The 25,930-nt window shown below is 38.7% G+C and overlaps 1 protein-coding gene across 8 annotated transcripts in view; it reads left to right on the top strand.

Annotated features, from left to right (window-relative positions):
* Window positions 1-25,930, top strand: part of UNC80 (unc-80 homolog, NALCN channel complex subunit) — a 259,417-nt gene that overhangs the window by 204,563 nt on the left and 28,924 nt on the right. For all 8 annotated transcript variants that reach the window (XM_043991060.1, XM_043991061.1, XM_043991059.1 and 5 more), the window contains 13 exons: window positions 575-745; window positions 3,435-3,527; window positions 5,744-5,779; window positions 6,152-6,370; window positions 11,017-11,217; window positions 13,853-13,976; window positions 14,928-15,053; window positions 16,288-16,411; window positions 17,194-17,400; window positions 19,955-20,139; window positions 21,598-21,763; window positions 22,725-22,904; window positions 25,327-25,465. In XM_043991060.1, coding sequence (XP_043846995.1) covers window positions 575-745; window positions 3,435-3,527; window positions 5,744-5,779; window positions 6,152-6,370; window positions 11,017-11,217; window positions 13,853-13,976; window positions 14,928-15,053; window positions 16,288-16,411; window positions 17,194-17,400; window positions 19,955-20,139; window positions 21,598-21,763; window positions 22,725-22,904; window positions 25,327-25,465 — 1,971 coding nt within the window. The remainder of the gene's footprint in view (window positions 1-574; window positions 746-3,434; window positions 3,528-5,743; window positions 5,780-6,151; window positions 6,371-11,016; window positions 11,218-13,852; window positions 13,977-14,927; window positions 15,054-16,287; window positions 16,412-17,193; window positions 17,401-19,954; window positions 20,140-21,597; window positions 21,764-22,724; window positions 22,905-25,326; window positions 25,466-25,930) is intronic.

Genomic DNA, 25,930 nt, shown 5'->3' with positions numbered 1-25,930 from the left:
CACTCACTAGTAGGTCTCATCAAATGAACAACTTATATGCCAAATACCAAAAATATGATTTAAGTCTGATATCTTAGATGATATTTTGTTTTTCCATAGTCCCATGGCATTAATAATGAATTACAAGTACATTGAAATCAGAATACACAGTTTTGGCCATGGAAGGTGTTAATACAGACAAAATAATGCTGAACTGGTCCAAAGACATTTATTTCTGGAAATGTATAGGATCTTGGCTAAAGAAGGTTGTATGTATTGTAAGAAGTGGGAAGAGCCCTGGTTCTAGAGTTAGGGATGTGGGTCCAAATTTCCTTTATGATGTTTACTAGATACGTAACCTTGGACAAGTCACAGCCCCCCTGGGCCTCAGTTTCCATGTCTGTAAACTCTATGAATTTGGGTTCAATGTCCTTTGAGTGAGTTCCCTTCCAACTCTAAATCTAAGATCCTAAGGAAGGATTACCGGGGACCCTTCTACTGCATCATTCTTGTGTATTTTATTTTTCCAAGGCCTTAACTAAAGGAGGTATACAAAATAGAATGTTGAATGTGCTTTACTTTTCTTTTGATGAAGCCTCCAGATGCTGATGGTCTTAGAAGCCCTAGTTCCATGTTACCTACAAAAGTTAAAACGACAGACATCTCAAGTGGAAACAGTGCCTGCTGCCAGAGAGGAGATTGCAGCCACAGCTGCTCTGGCCACGTCCCTGCAAGCCCTCTTATACAGTGTGGAAGTTCTCACCAGGTAATCCCATTGACAGAAATATCTAACCTTAAATCATGTCAACAGCAGGTGAGAAAATGCCACGGGGCAGTGAGGTGGTGAGCGGCTAGACCACCAGGCCTGAAGTCAAGAAATTCTGAGTTCAAATCCCACTTCAGACACTCGCTAGCTATGTGATTCTGAGCAAGTCACTTCCCCCTGTTTGCCTCAGTTTCCTCCGCTGTAAAATGAGCTAGAGAAGGAATTAGCCAACCAATTCAGTATCTTTGCCAAGAAAACCCCAACAACAGTGTTCATGGGGTCATGAAAAGTCAGACATGACTGAACAACCACAAAGAAAATGCCATGACTCAAAAACAAAACATTGACCATGATTCATTTCCAGATCTCCAAGTTAATGGAAATTTGAGTTTTAATGACTAATGGTTAGAATTCTATCCTTTGGCTATTTAGATGAATTAAAGTTCTACTCAAGTATCTTTGTTTGGAGGTAGCTCTGGGTTTTCAGAGGTTATACCAGTAGAATACAAACTCTTGCAATTTATATGCATGCATAAAAAATGAAATGACCAAAACCAAAACAGGATTTAAATAGCTGGGGCACATCACACACATATACACAAATACATAAGATCACTATCTTTTCCTATTGATGTACCCTTTTGACCTTTGATGTATTTAGTTCAGAAGGAAATCTTATTGAGGTTTTTAAGTAAATAATAGGAATGAAGTAAGTAATTGGCACATCATTACAGTCCCAAAAGTGCCTACATTGTTAATTTGTTAGCATTTTAGAGGGTTCACTTGTCCTGGTTATTTTAGATATGGCTTTAAAGAAGAAACATAATAGACCATATGGTTTCTGATGGTTCTTCCCAGACTTATTTTATCATTTGTTAAGACAAGTGGCAGGGCTGAACATAGAATGGGTGGCTACACATATTTTCTATTTCTTGTCTAGAGTCACTAAATTTGGAGTTTCTGTATATTTCAATTTTCAACTCCCAATACCTCTGAGACAAACAGTTTGTGTTAGTTTATGCAAATTTCACTAATATATTAGTAATTCTAATAATCATGATTTATAATTGAACCTAAATGACAGTTATATAAATTATAATGTTCTCATAAATCCTTGAGGGATAGAGAGGAATATGCATTTATTTATTTATATTTTTAGTGAGGCAATTGGGGTTAAGTGACTTGCCTAGGGTTACACAGCTAGTAAGTGTCAAGTGTCTGAGGCTGGATTTGAACTCAGGTCCTCCTGACTCCAGGGCCGGTGCTTTATCCACTGCGCCACCTAGCTGCCCCAGAATATGCATTTATCAAATTCCTACTATATGCTAGGGGAAGGGGAAAAGAAGAAGCATTTACACTGTACCTACTATGTGCCAGGCAATGTACTAAGTGCTTTACAAATATTGTATCATTTGATCATCCTCACAACAACCCTAAGAAGTAGATGCTCTTATTATCCACATTTTACAATTGAGGAAACTGAAGTAAACAGAAGTCCCTCTCAAATAAAAAGAGGTTAAGTGATTTGCCTATAGTCATACTGCTAGTAAGTAGGTTAGATATGAACCCAGGCCTTCCTGATTCCAGGCCCAGAGCTCTACCTACTGCACCAACTAGCTGCCTCTAGAGAATAAATGTTCCCAGTCAATATTTCTTTTTATTCCAATCCAACAAGCATTTATTAAACTCTTACTGCGTACCAAGGATAATGCTCAGCCCTGGAGATACATAGACAAAAAAAAAATCGGTCTTTGTTCTCTCTATTGTGGTAATACAGTATGTAAACACACAAGCTCATAAATCTAATCATTTGAAGAACAGGGAGAGAATACTAAAAGGGAATCAAGAGAAAAGCCCAGAAGGCAACAAAAATAAAGACCTTGGAGATAGAAGCTCTGCATTCTTATAATGGTTCTAATACCAACTTTAGTCCAGACTTGAAATGTGTCATTTCAAAGGATTTCTTTGTTTTTGCATACATTAGAAATACAGTTTACCTACATAATGACCTAAAAGATCTACACAGGTATAGATTATCATCTTGCTGAAATGGAAACAAAAGCTAACAATACCTCACATTTATGTAGTGCATTAAGATTTTCAAAGCTTCTCTACACTGAGGTAGATACAATAAGTATTGTCTCCTTTGTACAGATGAAGAAACTGAGGCTCTTCAAGGTTAAGTGACTTATTTGTCCTGGGTCACACATCTGGTAAGTGAATGAGCCCCAATTTAGGCCACCTGAGAGTGCTGCAATTGGAGTCAGAAGACCTAGGTTCAAATTCCAGCTGAAGACTTGCCACCCATGTGTCTGTGAATAAGTCACTTAACTTCACTGAGACTCAGTTTCCTCATCTGTCAAAAATAAAGGAGTAAGGGGCAGCTAGGTGGCGCAGTGAATAGAGCACCGGCTCTGGATTCAGGAGTACCTGAGTTCAAATCCAGCCTCAGACACTTAATACTTACTAGCTGTGTAACCCTGGGCAAGTCACTTAACCCCAATTGCCTCACACACACACACACAAAAGGAGTAGAAGAGGAGGCTGGTTTAGATGGCTTCTAAGGTTTCTTCCAGCTCAAGCCCATAATCATGTAAGTTCACCTTAAGTCTAGAACACTCTCCACCATAGCCAGGCTGCTTCTTAGATGAAAATGTCACTCACAGATTGTGGCTTGATCTTTTCATAGGCCTATGACAGCCCCTCAGATGAGCAGGTGTGATCAAGGCCATAAAGGGACCACTACTGCTAACCACACTATGTCATCTGGAGTGAATACAAGGTAATTCTCAGTGATTTATTCTTCTGCTTTGTGTCCAATGACCTTTCTCATCATTACCCACTATTTCGTTCAGTCTAAATTATAATCTGCTGCTCATTAAGTGGAGTTCTGGAAAGTGCACACATGAAGAACAGTTTTGGGCACATAGTTGGCACATAATACTTATTAAGTCCACATGACCTTATAAATTTGTATGTATGGGATGAACTGGGTGGTTAGTGTGTCTCCTTTCTAGGTACACCTTGCCTCTTGCCTCTCATGGGCAGAGGTTAAGGAACAGAAAAGAGATCCCCAATTCTAGCCACTGCTAAGTATAGGCGATTCCTTAATGCCATTGGGCAGATTAGCCATATTGTATTTCATCCAAATATTGATTTAAATTCTGAAGGCTTGCTTTCAAGTTTATTGGCAGGGGGCAGCTAGGTAGTGCAATGGATAAAGCACCTGCCCTGAATTCAGGAGGACCTGAGTTCAAATTTGGCCTTGGACACTTGACACTTACTAGCTGTGTGACCCTGGGCAAGTCACTTAACCCTTATTGCCCTGCCAAAAAAAGAAAAAGAAAAAATCAACATCAAGTTTATTGGCAGTTTGCATTTTCTTTAAATATTTTTTTCATAACTCAAACACTCATACCACTGTTGTTGTTTTGGTATGGCTCCCCCACACACACATCTTTATTGATCTCTTAAAATCCTCTGAGACTTGGATGACCTGATTATTGTGGGCAGTTCTCTCTTATTGGATCTAATCATTTTGAATGTATCGTGGGAAGAAGGTAGCCCCCAGGTGAAGAAGTCGGGGGAAATAGGGTAGGGCCATTAGAAAACTACAAGGCACAGGAAGAGAGTGCATTCCCCAAGATGTCAGTACTCTAGAGAGAAGCCCTTACCAACCAAAGCAACTTATGGTTGTCCCCTTCCCCTCCTTAAAAGATGACGTAATTATTTAGAAAGACCTGCTTTTTCCCAGCATGGAGGAGGTGGTAAGACAATGGAGATATGAGGAAATGGGCATTCTCTGACAAGTCGGGTGTTCATCATCAAAGATTTTTAGCTGTAGAGCTGGAAAGACCTCACTGGTCATCTACTCCAACTCTCCTAGATAGGGTACTGGACTTGAAATCAAGAAAACTTGGTTCAAGTCCTGGCTCAGACATTAACTGTGTGCCCTGAAGGAAGTCACTTAATCTCTCTACCTTATTTTTTTGTTTGTTTGTTTTGTTTTTGGAGGGGCAATGAGGGTTAAGTGACTTGCCCAGGGTCACACAGCTAGTAACTGTCAAGTGTCTGAAGCTGGATTTGAACTCACATCCTCCTGAATCCAAGGCCAGTGCTTTATCCACTGCGCCACCTAGCTGCCCTACCTTATTTTTTTTAATCTGTAATGAGAGGACTGGACTTGGTGGTCTCTAAGGTTCCTTTCTGCTCAAAATCTATGGTCCTACGATCTAAAAAAGCCAAATTCCCTGCCCAAGGTCCCACCAGGCACAAATGTCAGAGGAAGGATTTGTACCTAGTTCCCCTGACTGCAGAGTCAAAAATCTCTCCACTGTACCAAGCTGCTTCCTATGTGTGACATTATTTTGTATCAATGAATTGTTACGCACAGTTAATTTGCTTATGTGCAAATATAAATATAAAAACATACTCATAAATCAAATATAAATGACATTTCAATTATCTGATATTTCAGATAATCCAAAGCTCTGATCTGTTCATTAATATAAATAAATAGGGGTTTACTGTAATTTAAATTTTTCAGGGGATCTTTTGGGAAGCTCTGGCTAAACACAATTTGGGGGGGTTTTATTTAGTGAAAAAAATTTCCTCAGATGTCTCTATTATCATCAGCGGTGAATAAAATGTCTCCAAAGCAGTTTTCTTTCCCTGGTCCACTACAAACTAAATGCCTTGTAATAAATTATTCTCTTATATGCACTTTATTTGCAAAATGTCTTAAATATCCTTCCCTCTGGTTAAAGTTTCTGATACCATATTTATTTTCATTATGCACTGACCTAGGACAATTGACAGGAATTGTTGTAGTTGCCATCCACAGTCCCCAAATGAGGCAGTTTTAACCTTTCTTACATTTAATAGATGCATCATGGTGTGTGTTGCTAAAGGTGTGTGCACTGATGAAATTCTTAGTTACTCCATGGGAAGGGCCCTGTTGCTCGAATAATGATTCAGGCTACGTTTCTCACTTTCCAGGTACCAGGAACAAGGAGCGAAGCTACACTTTATCAGGTACAGTACGTCTTGGATCCTATCTCACCTCACTCTGACACCATGGGATGAACTAATTGAGCTATATTGTAATACTTCGGATTTCAGTGAATTGGAGCAAGGTAACGCCTTTTCTGGTTAAACCCAAGGAAGGCGTCTGAGGCAAGGAAAACCAAAAGAGCTTCTCAGGTTGGAGTGACCCTTGTTTCCTAAACTTTCTCACTTACTTTGCTCTTACAGAAGGGGTTTCACTTTACAATGACACCCACATGTGGTTCTATCACTTCAGTAGGAGAGGTTCATCACCATCTTGTCACCTGCAGCTGCCTGCTCCACAAAATTCACCGCACTCTGCCAACCTTTTTTTTTTTTTAAATTATTATTATTCCCTAGGGAAAACCTACACTTGTTGGAAGAAGGGCAGGGTCTTCCCCGGGAGGAGCTGGATGAACGAATTGCTAGGGAGGAGTTCCGGAGACCCAGAGAATCCCTGCTAAATATTTGCACCGAGTTCTATAAACACTGTGGACCAAGACTAAAGATCTTACAGAATCTGGCAGGCGAGCCTCGAGTCACTGCTTTGGAGCTTCTTGACGTTAAATCTCATATGAGGTACTGTCCTTACTGTCTAAGTGATCTGTGTCCGTGTCTGTGTCTGTGGGTATGTGAAACTCCAGTGACAGATTGAGGTAAAAACATGATTTGTTGTCTTTCATGAGATTTGGTGGGAAAACCTTGTTGTTTGGGACACTTTATCTTGCCAGACTTTTCTTTTCTTTTTTTGTGAGGCAATTGGGGTTAAGTGACTTGCCCAGGGTCACACAGCTAGTAAGTGTTAAGTGTCTGAGGCTGGATTTGAACTCCTGGAGTCTTCCTGACTCCAGGGCTAATACTTTATCCACTGCACCACCTAGCTGCCCCTCTTGCCAGGGTTTTTATGAAGTTATACTCTATCCAAGCAAAATGGAAAATTACTATATTGGGAGAGCAATATAAGAGAGGGGAAAAAAAGTTCTTGGGGACGGACGATCAGGACACAAATTCTCTATCAATGAACAAAGAAAAGTAAGGTGAAAAAAAATGACATTTTTCTAGATTTCACAGTCACCATCACACTCAGTGCCCTGCAGAATATGAAAGAGAGGTATTCAAAAATGGACATGAGACATTTTTCAGGTATTTCAAGAATTGCAAAAGTGCAATCTTTACTATCTACTTTGAACTTTATTTAAAGTAGATTTGGGAATTACCCTGATGATCAAAAAAATTTCCAAATCAAAATTCTGTTGGCCTGGTGCCTATGGTTTGTCAGCTATTTTGTTAACTACACACTCTATCTGGGAAAAATTAAGCCATAATGTCATATAATAGATGTAAATTTCACAGAGAAAGATTTGTAAAAATCATCAAAACTATTAATGACCAAACAAATTCTCAATGTCTTCTGAAAACATGAAATATAAAAATTACAACATAGGCTTAGGTAGCCCCAGACTAATCCACTATAGTATGGCATTTTCAAAGAATCAAATGGGAAAATAGTTTGAAAAAAAAAGTTGTTAATTTCAAGAAAAATATTATTCATGATTACCATCATCAATGGTTGAATCTCTGTTGATATTCTAGAATTGTAGATGTCACAAAGACAGAAGTGCAGAATAACTGGAGCAAAAGAGGAAAGATTATGAGGCTAAAAATAAGAACTCATGAGTATTGAGAATTGGATTTCCTAGCTGAGTACATGTAGTTGCTTCAATTCCATCTAAATGAGTCATATATAGTATCAAATAGCCAAGCAAGGATTCTTATATTGAAATCCTATATTATAATTCATTAAAACTAAACTCATCACAATTCTGTTTTGGTTGGCCAGAAGAGACTTTTGTGATATCAGTACATGTAAATAACCATTTTGTGGTGAACTAAAGTGGACCAAAGTTACAAAGAATTGGAGGAGGGACAGAAGAAATCATACAAGGGCACAATGAAATATAACTTAGGAATAGCATAATATGATGTAACTAAACAATGATATTACTATATCAAAAGTGGACCTGGGTAATGTGGCAGCTCAATTTGAGCTAATTTCCTGAGGAATTTGCTGTCATCTGGTCTCCCTATTAAAAAAAAAATTAAAAGCTTAATGGATGAATAGTGGCCCAAGTACAGTAATAATATATAATGTAAACCTGTTGAGGCAATCAGTACTCACTGTTTTCACACAGTGTAGATCATTGGATTTAGAGCCGAAAGAAATCTTTGAGATCATTTATTCCAACCCGCCCATAATGCAGAGAAGAAACAAAATCTCAGTGAAGTGATTTGGCCAAAATCCCAAAGGTCATAAGGAGCAGAAATGGGATTTGAAACCAGGTCATATGGACTGAAATATGATGTTCTTTCCATTAACACCAGTAGATGGGGCACATTTGCCATTAGAGATAGTCCCAGCCTTAAAAGAACTTATCATCTAATATACCCAAAGCAGAGCTGTAAAAAGCAATAGAATCTGCAGATACTATAGTTTTCAACCAGAAAGAAAATTCCATGTGTTCTCAATGAGGAGAAATTGCATGTCTTCTCATCTATATCCATTCAACAAAGGACCAATACCTTCTGCATCAATTAATCTTTTTTTTTTTCTTGGTGAGGCAATTGAGGTTAAGTGACTTGCCCAGGGTCACACAGCTATTAAGTGTCAAGTGTCTGAGGCTGGATTTGAAGTCAGGTCCTCCTGAATCCAGGGCCAGTGCTCTATCCACTAGCACCACCTAGCTGCCCCTGCATCATTTAAACTTGAACACATGCATCATTCTGGTAGGAAAATTAGTTACTTCCTTCTGAAACCCAAAGCAATACATCTTGAAACATGCCTAAGGCCTGGAAGAAAGAAGGTAGTGGTCATAATGAAAAGATCGAATAGGGATTCAGAAACCTTCTCTCCACTGATCCTTTCTGTTTCCTTGTAGGTTTTGTTTTGAATGTTCTAGGCTTCATTCTTTGATAGTAGAGAATAGATACATCATTTTTCAATGAATAGTTTGGGGAGGTTTTTGTGTAGCAAAAAAAGGAATTACTAACTTATCAAAAAGCTTAAATAATAAGAATTTTGAACACATCACTTTTATAAGAAATTAGTATTGATCAAATAAATTAATAATATCCAGAAAATATCTATTTTAAAAGTGACTTACAACCTGACCTCAGCAAAGTTATGGATTAAGAAAGATTTCTCTTTTGTAAGGGGCTAAAATTCTAGCTAGTCTGTCTAAAATATCTAATGAGTGGTTGCCAATAAATTATAAGCTTTAGCAAGAGTTAGACTTTTAAGCATTTATTAAGGAGAATATGAATTTGGTGAAGAGAAAGAGAAAGAGGCCTAGATTCAGCTATCTGTCTCAGGAAGCTACAGTTCTGCTCCACTCTCCACGAGAGTCCTGACGAAAGAGAGTGAGAGAGCCAGCCTCACCCCCTCTTCCTCCCACAAGCAAACGTCACTTCCTGACGCCAAAGAAAAGCCACATGTCTTGCCCTCAGGTGCCTTCTCCTCATGGCGGAGCCCTCCTACAGTAAGTCTCCAGCAGGTGGCATCATTCCAATCGTTACACTTTGCCATTCCTTCGTTCTTGAACATTTTCCTCTTATTCAAACTCAATCTCGTCCTCCCTCCTACAACTACCACCTAGTTATCCAAGGTTTTCCATGATCACATTCTACTTATATGAGTCCCTTCAGACAGCTTTGGTCCTTTCCTGGTTACTTTCCTAATCAAAATTTGCCTGCCCTATGCCCCATTTGCCAATGGCCCTACTAAGTAACTTCTTACCTCATCACACACACTATTCATGTCTAATGGTGGCCATGTGTATAACAGAGACCTTTAGTAACTCAAAGGCATCAGATATGCAGAAATTTTAGATGCAAGTTCACCCTCAGAAGAAATGTTTGAGGAAGACTGGGTGACCACTTATCAGGTGGGTGCTACATGGGACTCAAACCTCTTGGCCCCTGAGACTACGCCCGACTACAGAATACTCTTATTTTATAGACTGTGGGGGAAATATTGAGTTGAGTTACAGAACAGGAAGGTGACCGACCACCTGCTCCACCCATGACTACTATCAGCCTGGAGTGTTCAGCCATCATGCATTGAGCCCCAGATATGCTATGTGCTGTGAGAGGCTCAGAGAAGAGTAAAACACAGAAGCACCCTGTCTACTAGGAGAGAAATGCCCACCAACTCTGTAATATAAAATAGGATATTATCATATTAAATGAATATGATAGGTAGCTCACCACCACCATCACCGCCCCCCCCCAAAAAAAAAATGCTTTTAGGGAAGCACTTGAGGAAAGAGATTTTTCCAGCTGGCTGGGATTGGGAAAAGCTTCATGGAAGTCATGGTCCCTCACATGGCCTTTGAAAGCCGGGTAGGACTTCAACAGACATAGATTGCAGAAGGAGGAAAGTGGAATACATTCCAGATACAGGGGCCACATAGTTTTTGAAAAGTGGCATGGGTTCAGAGAATGAGGAATAATTCATGGCAGAATCATTTTAGCATATAAACAGGAAAAATGGGACATAAAACTAGAAATGTATGTTGGAGCCACCCTGTGGAAAGTCTTGAATGCCAAACAAAAGTAGCTTAGGCTTGATTTGGCAATAGACAGTATTATCCACTACATCAGTGACATTGTAAAATCCTACTATGGATTATGGACCAACAACAACAACAACAACAAATTTCAGTATTGTGTTTTCCAGTAATGTGTTTTGTGTTTTTCATTCATTTCAGGTTATGTTTAATAATTCATTCATGCTCAATTCTCAGCTAATCAGAATATTAAATTACCCAGAAAGCACAATGGAGAATACAAATTTGCTATACATTAAGTTATGTATGCTTATTCTTTGAATAATAAACATGATTTTTAACTTAATCAAAAGCAATATTACCTGGATACAAACACATGCATATGAATTTTTGTACATATTTATATGCATGTGCTTCTATATTCTTATAGGCATAAATGCATGTATACTATGATATATGTCTTACCTATTGGAAGACTCTAGAAAGACAGGGAGTGCATAATCATATAAATTGAGAGGGTAAGATGGGGTACCGTTAGTTCATTTAAATCAGCCACGAAAAAAGTAGGTGTTCCTGAAAGGTGGGTGGTTGTCTTGCTGCTCTGTGGATAAACTCACACTGTGGAGTCCCATGCTTCTTCTTAATGGGCAATAATTTTAGGTTGGCAGAAATTGCACATTCCCTTCTGAAGCTGGCACCATATGACACCCAGACAATGGAAAGCCGTGGGCTCCGACGATATATCATGGAGATGCTGCCGATCACTGATTGGACTGCTGAAGCAGTGAGACCTGCTCTTATCCTCATCTTAAAGAGATTGGATCGTATGTTTAATAAAATTCACAAGATGCCTACCTTGAGGTGAGCAGGTATAATGGAAACAAATCTTTGGTCTGTCTCTAGTGTTACAAGTCTTTTTTGATGCTGAACATTGCACTGAATTGGAACAATGGGTCAAACATAGTATTGCTAGTCTCTTATCATATATTGTTATTTTTACAACTGCCTTAGTGACAGGTTCTCAGTTTCAGTGATGGGGAAGAAAACTCTTAAAGAAGCAAAAGTGGTCATCTTGAAACCTACTTTCTTTACTTCTTACTATTATTAGTACAAAGAATGTTTTAAAGAAATGAAGTACACTACATACAAAATTAAATTAGGAGACAGACTGAATCCTACACTAAAATAATTGAACATGTGTGCATTTAACCACGTCTGTGAAGCTAATCTGAAATTAGAACCATTCAGGTACCAGTTCAATTTCAATAATAACAGACACTTACGATAAAACACCTACTCTGTGTAGACCTTTCTTAGGTACTAAGATGAATAGGTACAGAGATGAATAGGAAACAGTATCTTCCCTTAAGGAACTTCTAGCCTAGTTGGAATGGTAAGACAATTGGGGGAGAGAGGGGACCTGATTTGTGATTTCATTGGATATTCCTAATGAGGAAATTCATTCTTCCAATGCAGATCAGCATCTGCTGAGTAATTTATAGTCTTAAGAGTTACCTGGGGGCCTGGGAATTTAAATGATTTGCCCAGGGTCACATAGGCAGTATATCTCTGAGACAGAGCTAGAACCCAGGTCATATTGACTCCAAGATCATCTCTCCCATCCACTACACTGCCCTACATATAGTATAATATAAATACTAAGTATAATACATATATTAAGTATAATACAAAAACTATACTAAGTATAATACAAAAAACAAAATCCAAGTATAACACAAATGACAGTATAAGTATATAAGGGATCTATAAAGTTCTACGAGATCTAGGATCACTTCCAGTGGTGAGGAATATTTGGTCTTTATAAAAGGTCTCCAAGCAAAGTTTAGTGAAAGTATTCAACGTGTTATATAAAATGATAGTACAGGGTACAACTGTAAATTTGTAAAGTTGTGAATTAATACATGAAGACCCATTTGGCACCCAGAAATGGTAATAAATACTTTGTCCTTTGAAAATTGAATTCCCTTTGTGGGATTAATGCCAAACCAATTGGAAACAATTCTTCCCAATAATCCTATGCCCTCATGTGCTGAGAATTCAATTAATCAAGCAATGCATGACTCAGGTCTGGCAAGCCAGGGTCATGGTGACTATGGAAATCACCCTGCTGATTTGGCAAAACTAAATTTAAGTTAGTGAGTGCATTTCTCCTCCTTTCCAACTAAATCCAGTCTTGATCAAAATTTAGTGATATTTTTCATGTTCCTCCCATTCTCTAGAATTACTCTAATTCCGGTTCTGCTACTCCTCTACTTAGAAAACCTCAGTATTTCTGGATTTTCAGAAGGAAATGCCAAAAACCCGTCCTAATCTTTGGTGATAACATCAAATTGTCCATTTTCTTTACCTACCACATCCCTCCTATCTCAATTTCTTGATGCTCTCACCTTACTGGTGTGGCTGGACGAGGATTGATATATTTCACTAAACCAGTAATGCCAATTCTTTAGTCATTTCCTGAATTCTTCCCCTTCTGTGGGTCCTATTAACCCGCTGTTACACTAGCTTGCCCCCAGATCTTGTGAGATTGACAAGCTCTTGTGATATCCCATAAGACTGACTGTGTTGTTCTTTGTAGGTCCTAGAAGCTTCAGCTTCCATGGATGTCAATTTTAGTTCTTTCACAAGGTATACATTTCCATTTCAAGCCAGGCAGCCAAATGATACTTTGATTATTTGAGGAAGAAAAGATAGGCCATGTAATCCCACTTCATGGAAACCTCTAAAACTGACATTGGCTTTAGCAGAACCAATATCCATTTATTTTATGACATTGTCAAAGTAAAAGAGTACAAAGATTAAATTTTCATTCTGTGGCACTACACAGACTAGATTTATCAAAACAAAACAAAGCCAAAAATTCTGCATGAAGAAGTCAGTTTGTGTCACTGGCACCTTCCCATATTAGTCTAGGCACTCCCCTCTCTCCCCCAAAAAATTATTTTTATGAAATCCAAAAAAGAATAGTTTTAAACTTAACTGCCTTTAAATAGGAGCCCAAATACACAATTCCCTGAGGTATCAGCCAGTGGTATCTGTCCACATTCTGTCTGACAAGGCTGGTTCAGAAATATGACATACATTCAGATGGGTTCCCACACAATGATTCACTCTATGGTGGGTTTTCCATGGTGACATTCTCAGGACCCTCTTTCAGAACAAAATATTAAGAACTTAAAATGCAATCCATTCATCATCTTTGTTTTTTCTTCAATAGATTTTGTGTCATTAGTCAAGTGAGGCAGAAGTGCCTCTGCTACGTTTCCAATATCTTCTTCCCCTCCCAGTGTGCTCTGTACTTTTGGAACAACATGGGTAAAATCCATCCCGTGTAATGGACTTTGTTGTCTCAGATACCCATCTTGTCTTAAAATGTCTCCTCCTCCTGTCAGAACCACTGTGTCGCATTCACCTTGTCTCCAAGCATCTTAGAAGGAGGAACAAGCAGCTAATGGCACCTACTGTTGTATTCCAGGCGACAGGTTGAGTGGGAGCCTGCCAGCAATTTGATTGAAGGGGTTTGTTTGACACTTCAGAGGCAGCCAATCATATCCTTCCTGCCTCACCTTAGGTCACTGATCAATGTCTGTGTCAATCTGGTGAGTAGCCAAGTGGCAATCTTATCAACCTTTCCTAAACTTCACTCTGCTATTGACTTCTTTGGACTGAAGATTACAGATCAATCACTTTGCCCATCCCTGCCCACCCATGTAAGCAGACTGCTCAGGTGATGCTGTAAATGATGAGGTGCATTTTCAAAGTAGTGCATGAGGAGATGCTGGGACTGAACCCTGTGGTAATGGGTTTCAGGTGTGTTGCTTCCCACGCACTACTTTGAAAATCTGCTTCAGTATGTTGAGCTGAGAGTTGAGGGCTGCGAGTTGGAGAGTGGGGTGGTGGAGACTGCACAACTGGCTGATATTAAAGTCAGGAGGGATACTTCAAATCTCCAGAGGAATCTTTTTTGGGAGGAAAATACAAAATGGCACTATAAGTTGGCCAGGCTTAGGTTTATATGAATGAAATCAACTACTCTACCATCTAAGTAATATCCAGAGTCTGCTCCTAAGGTTTTGTGCAATGTGTAGATGCCATATTAGAGCATTTCATCTGTTAAGATCACATTAGATTAGCTTATTGCTTAATCTGTAGAGTAATCAACTCTGCATCCCTGGAATGCCTGATGCAAATAGATCAGTTGCCATTATCACCTTCATCAGTACCTTCACCATAAAATAGTTTTGAATAGTTTTGAATTAAGGAGTAAGTATATCCAATCTCCTCATTATGAATAATGAGATGGCTTTTCAGTTCATATCTCATTGTATATTTAGCTGGATCTAAACATTGTACAATACTTAGAATGGACTGAATGGAGTAAATGGACCAGACTCCAGACATTACACACCATAGGCAGAAAGCAGCAGAAAAGATTGAAAGCAAAATGTCCAACCTTGTAATTATATTTTACCGATGAATTTAACCCTTCAACTGTAGCTGCATGAAAATGCAATTGTCAAGGCTGGTCATGTGCTCTGTTTGTATTTCAGGTGATGGGAGTAGTAGGACCTTCCAGTGTTGCTGATGGATTACCCCTTCTTCATCTCAGCCCTTATCTCTCACCACCTCTGCCCTTCAGCACAGCTGTTGTCCGGCTTGTAGCATTGCAGATACAGGTGTGACTGCCTGGCCTGTTGTCAGGCTCATTAATTTTTTAGTTGAGGCACCAGATCATGGGTGCTCTCTTTTTTGCTGCAAAGGCTGGGCAAAATCTGTGGAAAAAAATACATATTTAAATACTACCTACATTATGTGGGCTTAAAACATCAGCCCTGAGCTTAGCCCTCACTTGCATTTCTTTCATTCTTCTGAAGAAACAAAAATAGTAGAATCATTTGGACCTATAAACACTACAGGAATCTTTTCCAGTACACAGACATCACAGGAAAAGAAAATATCACTCACAGATAATCAGCTCACGATGTGTTTTTAAAAAGTCCATTATTGCACTAAATATTGAAAGCCTGGCAAAAAGATTCAAAGATAATTACAAAATAAACCTTCTTTTTGATATTATCACCAGACTTTGAATATTTTAATTTTCTTTAAGAAAAAGTTTTTGTGAGTTGAGTATCTGTGTGTGCTTGGGATTTTTATCCCTATTTATTTCATCTCTGCCAGAAAAGCAAATGCATTGGCTTGTCTGCATTTTATTCAATTACAGAAAGATCAAAGTCATCATCAAGGAAAACCGTGTCCCAAAGAAGTGTGAAACCAATAGCTGACAAACCAGTGTGAAGGGGGTGACTGGTCCATCCATCATCCAGCAACCACCAGCTTAGAACAGTCACCCAGAACATGTATAGATTGTAGAAGAAAGGTTAAACACAGAGCTATGAGAGTCACTTAGAATGGGATAGACACCCCTAAAATGATGCAGTTTCAATTACCAGTGTAAAGATAATATCTATTTCTTCCCATGTTGCTTAGCTCTTTCTGACTTGAAGAGTGCCCTGCTCAGGGGTAAGAGGACTTTTCAGTCAGACCTGACCTGAATGACTCAAGTGGCAAGTTCTCATTCTCTTCCTCTTCATTCACTTCTGAAATGGAGGGCATTGGTGGGGAGAGGGAAAAGTAAGGGGGAAATTAGTTTAATCCACACCATGAATATTGTTTTCCATGCCATTTTCAAAAGTGTATCCCTTGCCACTCACTTTTTAGTCATGTTAACACTTCTTATGGCAAGTGCATGGTCAGATTTCAAGTTTGAGTGAATCCAGTGCCCTGTATAGACCACAACCATGCTCATAGTTAACAGGAGTAACAGGGAAATCGCCACCTCTGTTGTGTTGTGAAAAAAGAGGGGGTAGAGGTCAATTAATATCTCTTTTTTTTATTATTACTGCACAGGCTTTAAAAGAAGATTTCCCCTTAAGCCATGTGATCTCCCCATTCACCAATCAGGAGAGAAGGGAAGGGATGCTTTTAAATCTGCTCATCCCATTTGTGCTCACAGTAGGATCTGGAAGCAAAGGTCTGATTAATTTAATGAAAGGAGATACATTGTTGTTGTTGTTTTTATTGTTGTTATTGGTGTTGTCTTCCTAAATGACCAATGTGTGAGTTTCTTCTAAGGCTTTTACTGGAGGCTGCCTGAAGGATTTAACTAAAGATACTTTAGGAAGCTTTTCCTTTCTTTTCAGTAGAATCAATATGGAACAACAGTTTCTCCTCTTCACTTTCTGGATGAGATTTTTCCCTTTGGAAATGATTCAGTACAGCAAAAAGTCAGGAGGATATGGTTAAACTTAATCTGTATTGATTAAAGATTTGTATTAATATGGGAAAGGCATCTGGAGGGTGGGGTTTTCTGGGGAAGACACGAAATCAATGTTTCTGCTACCAAGGAGTTGATTTAAAACCTGGCAATTGTCACATAATCATTTTGCATCTCTCTTTCTCTCTCCTCCTTCCACTTCTTATGGGGATTTGCCCTTATTGGGGAAGAGTTTATCTGAAATGTAGGGGAAACAGTCAATGAGTATGTGAAAGGAGAAAGCAGGTAATTTGTCTGACACCATTGAGCCTTTCATGTTCTGCTATGAAACACATGCCTGGCTACCAATAACATTGTCTTTGTCCATAGGAGAAGCTGTGCCTCACAACTTTATGAGATGGAGGATGAATCCTCCATTATAAATGTTCTAATTTGAAATTGGAAACAGAGTTGAATTTTACTATGTTTAATGAAAAAAAAAAGCATGCATTTTGATTCATTTTCTTTCCACTTTCCTACCCCAATTCTGCCCCCTTCAGATAGCCCATGGTTAGAGCAGCCTGAGGTTCTTCTGCTGCTCCAGACGGTTATTAATATCCTCCTACCTCCTCGAATCATTAGTACATCTCGCAGCAAGAACTTTATGCTGGAGAGTTCCCCAGCCCACTGCTCCACCCCTGGAGATGCTGGGAAGGATTTGCGCAGGGAAGGTCTGGCTGAGTCCACCAGCCAGGCTGCATATTTAGGTGAGTAAGAAGCATTACCATGGCAAAAAGGGAGTTGGCACATTGGTAAACAACAGTAAAAAGAAGAAAAATGAAACTGGTCCCAAATGCATGTTGTTGTTTTTTTTAAAAAAACAGATTTTGGGCCCAATTATTGTCTAAGAAAGTGATACAGGTTTGCTTGATTTTTAAAATGACATTTGGAAAAGTAGGAAAGGCAGCTAAAATGAACCTCCCCCCATGCCTGAGCAATGAATCATAAATGAGAATCAACTATAGTTTGATTAATATGAAATCGCAACCTAATCTAGAATAATAGATTCATCATTGGCTCATCAACCTGCTTCTCCAAACTCCTCTCTCCTTACGGTACAACACTTTTTACTTTAGGAAAGCCATTTTACCTGATCTCCCTCCACTTGTGTCATACTATTTCTTCACTTCTCTACTTTTATAATGTTAACACTGATCCACATAGCAATGAAAAGCCATTATTATGACCCCATGAAGTGAGGCCCATGGTCAAAGTGATGGCTGGACAACTCAGCTATGTATGGGAGCAAAAATGAGAACTCACAGGCAGAAAGTAATGGGGAAAAAAGAAGTCTTAAGAAGAGAATGTGGCAATAACCAAGGCTGGTGAATCCCCAACATTTTTACTTCTGTGGCATGTTTTTGTCATGTCCTAAAGCAAAACTTGGGGAAGATAAGGCAATTTAGGGAAAAGATAAGAAAATTGGTGGTTGGGACAATAGAGTGGGCAGGGCTATAATGGTAGGGAATACCTGTGATGGGTACACTTTGGGAAAGACTATATTTGGCCACCCCTGCTCACAGACCCCTAATGAAACCATGTTTCCCTACTCCTCACAGAAGAGATGATAAGACACAAGGTACATACTGAGAGATGTATATATATATATTACACATAGTCAATGAGAGTTAGTTTTGTTTGACTATGCCTGTTTCTTACAAAAGATTTTGTTTTTTTCTTTTTCCAGTCTTGAAGGGAGGAGGAAAGGGGAAAATAGATTTTTTTTAATTGAAAAAAATTTAAAAAAAAAACGTTTGAAGTTGAGAACTAAGGAGAAGGAAGAAGTGTGTTTAGTCAGAACTAAACAGCATTGGTGAGTCAGCTGCCATGAAAGTAGAAATATGTGGCTCAGAACTGGAGGTGAAAACTACCAATTTTCGGCTGAGCTGGATTCCGATTTAGTAAAAGATGGAAGAAGGAAGTAAACATGGGATTTTGCTGTCCTAATGGCAATTTTTGTAGAAAACACTACAAGAAAAAGCTAATCTTGCTAATTAAAATAAGGTCTTTTCCATGCTTCAGTTGAGAAATCCGGGCTAGATAAAAGTTAACCTCAGAATTGACTGAAGGGATAGCCTCAGAAATAGAGATCAAAAGATGGCTTCAAAAGTTAGTGCACAACGGGGCAGCTAGGTGGTGCAGTGGATAAAGCACTGGCCCTGGATTCAGGAGTATCTGAGTTCAAATCAAGCCTCAGACATATGATGCTTACTAGCTGTGTGACCCTGGGCAAGTCACTTAACCCTCAGTGCCCCACACCAAAACCAAAAGTTAGTGCACAAGTAAAAGCAACAAGGAATTCTTAAGTGCAGGAATTGGTTCATTTTTGTCTTTGTCATAGTCAACCAATCAATGAACCATTTATTAAGCACCAACTGTGTGCTAGATAGCAGGGATACAAAGGCAAAGAATGAAAAACCTCTACTCTCAAGGATTTTAATATCCCCAGTACTTAACAAAATGCCTGGTACACAGTTGATGCTCAATAAATGTTTCTTAATTGACTAATTAAATAGCAATAGTCAAGTCTTTTTTTTAACTGTTTCTATGTGCCAGACACTGTGCTACACAAAAAGAAAACCTCTACCCTCAAGAAAATTATGTTCTAATGGGGGAAGACAAACAAAACTTAAAAAGGAGATGAAAAGAAGGGGCAGATGGCATGGTGGCAAAGTCCATTGAAAGAAAGAGGACTGGTTTGGGCCTTTCCTTAGAATGGAAGTTCTGAGAAGAGTTTACCAGTGAGGGAAGAAGGGCTTCAAGGACAAAAGGAGAAGGCAGATAACACATGGTAGCATAGTCCAGAGGGTAAAATATGACTGGTCTGGATTCTTGCTCACAATGAAAGTTCCAGGAGGAACTCACACATTTTTGCTTTGGAGGTCAATAATAACATTGCTATTTGTCGTAGAACTGCTCTAAAATTTTCAGATAATAAAAGATGATAAATCATGTTTTGAACAATCCCCGTTTTTTTCTTTCCTCAGGTTACTCTCCAAGTCTTACAAAAATTTTGGCTAAATGTATTAAAGAGTATTTGGATTATCTTAGTGCAAAAGTTAGAATCTAGTGCTCCTGCTCCCTTTACAAAAGGCCTGACCATTTATAAAAGAGGAAGGAAAAAATGTCCCTCTGAAGTCCCTGACTTTGTTGAAATGCTCATGCTTCATTTGGTAACTGAGGGTGGTTGCTATTACCTCTTTCTTGTCCCGATGGCAGTATTAGATAATCATGCTATTTTTTGTCTTTCCCAACCCACAGCTCTGAAGGTGATTCTTGTTTGCTTTGAGAGGCAGCTCGGCAGTCAGTGGTATTGGCTGAGTCTACAAGTCAAAGAGATGGCGCTAAGAAAGGTGGGAGGGCTGGCCCTGTGGGACTTCCTTGACTTCATCGTTCGAACTCGGATTCCCATCTTTGTTCTCCTAAGGCCCTTTATTCAGTGTAAGGTGGGTGTTTCTCCTCTTGGAGTTGATCTACATGAAATAGTGCCTAATTGTTGACCATTCATTCTCTTTTTTTTTTCTTTTTTTTTTTTTTGTGAGGCAGTTGGGGTCAAGTGATTTGCCCAGGGTCACATAGCTAGTAAGTGTCAAGTGTTTGAGATCACATTTGAACTCAGGTCCTCCTGAATCCAAGGCTGGTGCCTTATCCACTGTGCCACCTAACTGTTCCAACCATTTATTCTCTATGAAAAAGGATGTTATTAAACTTTTGCAATTTTAACTACAATGATTAGATGAAGGATTTGTGAAGAGTAATCCATGAAAGATCTATGAAGAGAAATTCAAGAAACACTCAAGGAATTAAAACTCCAAATCTGACTTTTCTCCACAAACTATTCATTATCACAGTCTATGAATCTCCAACACATCCAATGACCAGAAAGGAAAGCCTGGGGTGAATGGTACTATCCAGGGAAAGTTACAAACCTAAATTCAAACTCCAGATGTACCATTTCCTTCCTGCTGGACTTTGTGCAAGTTCCTTCCCCTGTTTGGGACTTTGTTTCCTCATGTACAAAAAGAAAGCTTAAATGACTAGTGAGGTCTGCCTAAGAGGTGAGGCTGAGACTGGAACTTGAGCCTTCTGATTCCTTGGATAGGACTCTTATCCACTCCAGCAGGGAGTGGACCCCTTTATCTTATGGACACCTCTGACAAACTGATAAAGCCTAAAGAAAGTCTTTTTCTGAATAATGTTTTTAAATACAAAGCATAAGGGGCAGCTAGGTGGCACAGTGGATAAAGCACCAGCCCTGGATTCAGGAGGACCTGAGTTCAAATCCAGCCTCAGACACTTGACATTTACTAGCTATGTGACCATGGGCAAGTCACTTAACCTTATTGCCCCTCAAAAAATAAATAAATAAAATTTTAAAATATAAATACATAACAATATATATATATAGAGAGAGAAAGAGAATTACAAAAGAAAGTAATTGCATTGAAATACAGTTATCAAAATATTTTTAAAAGTAAAAGAAACAAGTTCATAGATCCAAGGTTACAAACCCTTGCACTATAAGCAGAGTACTATAGTGTAGAGAGGACTGGACTGGTAGTCAGGAAGAGCTGATTTCAAAGCCTGTATTACTAGCTATATGATTCCTGACAAGTCACTTAACCTTTATCAACTTCACTTAACTGTAAGATGGGTTAATCATAGCAATCTATATCATAGTTTGTTGTAAGGGTCAAATGAAATATCTATAAAGTGCTTTGTAAACCTTAAGTACTATATGCAAGTGAGCTAGTATTAGTACATAATTACCCTATTTTAAAATATTTATAGCTTGAAAACGTTTAGTAACAACTCATTTTCCCATTCTCCCCATGCACAACTTTCCTGGGACAATGATTCAGCATTAGGAATAGAGGAGATCTTGTTGCTTTTTCCCCCTTCAGCTTTTAGCTCAGCCTGCAGAGAACCATGAGGAGCTTTCTGCCCGACAACACATTGCTGACCAACTGGAGAGGCGTTTCATCCCTCGGCCCCTGTGCAAGAGCTCTCTCATTACGGAATTCAACAGTGAACTTAAGATTCTAAAAGAGGCTGTGCATAGTGGGTCAGGTAAGGGTGTTTGGTGGGAACTAGCATATCTGGACATTCTTTAGCCATTCTGAACATCTCTCCATCTGGATGATCTGATTGAGCTGAACAAGGTCTCTTCAGGTTCAATATTCTATAAACACCTATTAAGCATCTTCTATGTATCAGGCACTTCCTTTCTATACAGTACAACTGAATACAAAATGTCCTCTTTATGGTTTACAAAGAATTCCCTCCACCCCGATACCCCCACCTCCTGAGTTGAACCCCTATAAAATAGTGTTGACTATCAATAGGGGGCACGCATAACCTGCCCATGTGGGAAAAAATGAGACATTTGTACCCTCATTGTTCAATATGACAATGTGGTAAAGAAAAAAATGATGAGACTATAATCCAGGCTTGGTGACATAATAGTCTTACTGTTTAGATCTTTGATTTAAAATAAAAGAGGTCAATAGGGGGCTAAGTGATATTAAAATTCATTACCTGAAAAAAAGTCTAAGTTGTTCTTGGATTTTGTATTCTTCTTTTAAATGTGAACTACATTGGAAAATACAAATTTGAACATATTTTTATCAAGGTACAGAAGGTAAGCATTGGCAATTTGGCAGCACCAATATCCTACCAACCAGAGAACAAGAAATACAATCTGTCAAGAAAGCAATATGAAAGCATTTTCTAGATAATACTATAGGTAACCCGTGCCAACTTCTTTATATATTTGTAAGCACATTTCATCCAACATTGATTCTTCTTCATATCCCCACTCATTTTTCCTATTTCAGTCCCACTTACTTTTCCTACTTTTCTTCATTCCCACTTTTTTTTCTACTCACATTTCAATTCAGGCCCTAAAGCATTGTTCACCCTTCCTAAGTAACCCACTTGAGTAAAGAAAACCTTTGGAACATTTGTTTTGTTTTGTTTTAGCATTCCTAAATATACATTTTTTTAAACTTTGTTTCCCTTTCCTACACAGCCTACCAAGGGAAGACGTCCATTAGCACAGTGGGCACCTCTACTTCTGCCTATCGCTTGAGCCTGGCCACCATGTCCCGCTCAAACACTGGCACTGGCACTGTTTGGGAGCAGGACAGTGAGCCTTCCCAGCAGGCTTCCCAGGATACCTTGAGTCGGACTGATGAGGAGGATGAAGAAAGTAAGCAGCATGACAAGATTTGAAAAATGGGGTTTTTCAGACTAAATAATGAAAGTAGGAAGGGGAGTTATTGACCTGTAGATTCTTCAGGAATGCCTTCATTATTATTCAAACACAAAGTAATCAGCATGTAATAATCCTACTGTTTCCATCATTCTTAAGTTGTTCTGAGTAGTTATATTCTGCGATCCCCCCCCCAAGAACTTTTGTTTATATAGGTATTATCTATCAATATTTTACTGCATTAGAATCCAAAATATCAGGGCAGCTAAATGGTGCTGGGGCAGCTAGGTGTTGCAGTGGATAAAGCACACTGACCCTGGATTCAGGAGGACCTGAGTTCAAGTTTGGCCTCAGATACTTGACACTTACTAGCTGTGTGACCCTGGGCAAGTCACTTAACCCTCATTACCCTGCCAAAAAAAAAAGAATCCAAAATGTCTTGGTATTATTATGAAAATAGTTTTTTATCTTATGCACCCTCTAAGTGATCCCTGGTCTATACTTTGAGAACCTCTGTGTTGTGGGAATCAGGAGAAATAACTGACAAAACATGATGGGCTGCAATCACTTAAGAAGTTTCTTCTCTGAAGACAACTCAAAGCAGAGGTGTCCAACTCAAACAGAAATAGGGGTCGCTACAACATACAAAAGACTCAACTTAGAAAACCACATATGATTATTATCTATATTTTCTTGTATTTTTATTTATTTTATTTATTTTACTAAATATTTCCCAATTGCATTTTAATCTAGTTCTGGTCAGATCTGATAGTGTTATGGGCTGTATGGGGTCACTAGCTTTGTATTTGACAACTATGGCTTAAATCACATTGCCACCTTATCAGCTTGCTTACAGATACCATTTCTCATTCTCTGATTTGGACACCAGCCAAAAAAAGCCACTTTCAAGAGAGTCATCACTCAACAAATTAAAAGCTCTAATACTTTTCAGATATCCCTTGACCATTCAAACTATATCCGACATAAAGAAAAGTATTTGTGAATTTTTCATAAATATTAATATGGCAGACCAATGAACTTGTCTAAGAAATTTTTCCCCACCTCAGAACACTAAATTTAAATTACTCTTTGAAAACAAATGAGAAACATATTCATGCATGATGAGGTGACAGTCCAAATCCCACAGTTTTGCTAGCATATTTAATGCATAATACCAATTTCAAATTAGCTATTCAACCTTATTTTGGCAGAGAAATACAGAAGGTTTAGGTAAAAATGAACCTTTTCAAAATAAAAGTATTTTAAGGCTTTGATTATTTTTACTTTTAAAAATTTAAGTTTCTGTAGTTTTCTGGTCCAAAAACAACTATCTTTTGCAAGAAGTAGAAAAATCTTTAAATACATGTATGTTAAAACTGGTTCAAGCTATATTAACTGGCAGAGTACATTATATATGCTAGAGATAATAAGATAAAAATTTTAATTCAAAGGAAAATATATCTGCTTATGATCTTTTATTTTTTAAATGCATTTGCACAGGGGCAGCTAGGTGGCGCAGTGGATAGAGCACTGGCCCTGGAGTCAGGAGTACCTGAGTTCAAATCTGGCCTCAGACACTTAACACTTACTAGCTGTGTGATCCTGGGCAAGTCACTTAACCCCAATTGCCTCACTTTAAAAAAAATAATGCATTTGCACAGATATGAGACAATTCATCCTCCTAGTTTTTCAGTGTTTTAACAAAATTATGCCAATGAAATTAACTCAAGTTGAAAATGTTAAACAACTATTACCTCTAGCCTAATACAATTCCTTTCAACAAAAGATTCCCCTGAATAGCTTACAAAAATATAATGCAAGTCTAGCTTTTCTATCACCTCATAGTTCTTTAGTTTTCAGATTTCCAATTGACTTCCGGATAAATCAAGAAAACTGGACAAGAAAGTGACATAGACTCATGAGTTATTTTGTTGGGGTGGGGGGAGGAGAATGGAAAACCACTAGATATTTTTGTGGAGATTAAAAAAAGAGCTTTAGGTGGCATAGTGGATAGGGTATTGGACCTGGAGTCAGGAGGACCTGAGTTCAGATTCTACCTCATAGTGGTAGGACCCTGGGCAAATCCTTTCTGTGCCTCCGTCTCCTCATCTATAAAATGAGAATAAGAATAGCATCTACCTCCCAGGACTGTTGTAAGGATAAAATGAAATAACATTTGTAAAGCATTTTGCAAACTTTGAAGTGCTATATAAGTGATAGTTTCTCTCACTGATGTGCCAATGAAGAGACTGTGAATAGTCCCTTAGAGTGAACAATGAAGGGACTAAAAATGAATGTCATTATTTTTACTTTCTAAGCATTTTCTGATGTTCAGAGCTCTTAATTCTGAGGTTTTCTATAAAAGTTTTGCTACCAATTTTGCCATTTCTGACCTCCTTGGTCTCTTTGTCCTTTTTAGATGATTCGGTGAGCATGCCCAGTGTGGTAAGTGAACAAGAAGCTTACCTAATGAGCGCCATTGGAAGGCGGCGATTCTCAAGTCATGTCTCGAGCATGTCTGCACCTCAGGCTGAGGTGGGCATGTTGCCCAGTCAGAGGTAAAAAGCCCTTTATTTTGTGTATTCCCTATTTTAAGCCTAAACTAGAAATTCTGAGACTTGATCTGACCATAACACTCACCCCCTAATCAAAAACTTCAAATGGTTCCCTATTAGCCTTTAAGATAAACTCCTCTGTTGGATATTTAAAGTTCGCCACAACCTCACACCTTCCTGTCTTTCTAGCCTCTTACACATCAATCCCCTTTACACACACTAAGATCTTATACATCTCAGTGCCTTTGCACTGGTCATCCCCCCATGCCTGGAATGCTCTGCTTCCTACCCCGCAGCTGCTAGTGCCTTTCCCTTTAATTTTAACTTGTATCTATTCTTTATGTATCTTGTATATACCTATATCTATGCATGCTATTTCCCTCATTAGGATGTAAGCTCCTTGGGGGCAGGGACTGTTTTCACTTTTTCTCTACATCCTTAGTGCTTAGGACAGTGCCTGGCACAGAG

This window comes from Dromiciops gliroides, chromosome 3 (assembly GCF_019393635.1).
Source record: "Dromiciops gliroides isolate mDroGli1 chromosome 3, mDroGli1.pri, whole genome shotgun sequence".
In the NCBI taxonomy this organism is placed as follows: domain Eukaryota; kingdom Metazoa; phylum Chordata; class Mammalia; order Microbiotheria; family Microbiotheriidae; genus Dromiciops; species Dromiciops gliroides.
Note: the sequence above shows the minus strand (reverse complement) of the source record. Positions and strands in the feature narration are given on the sequence as shown.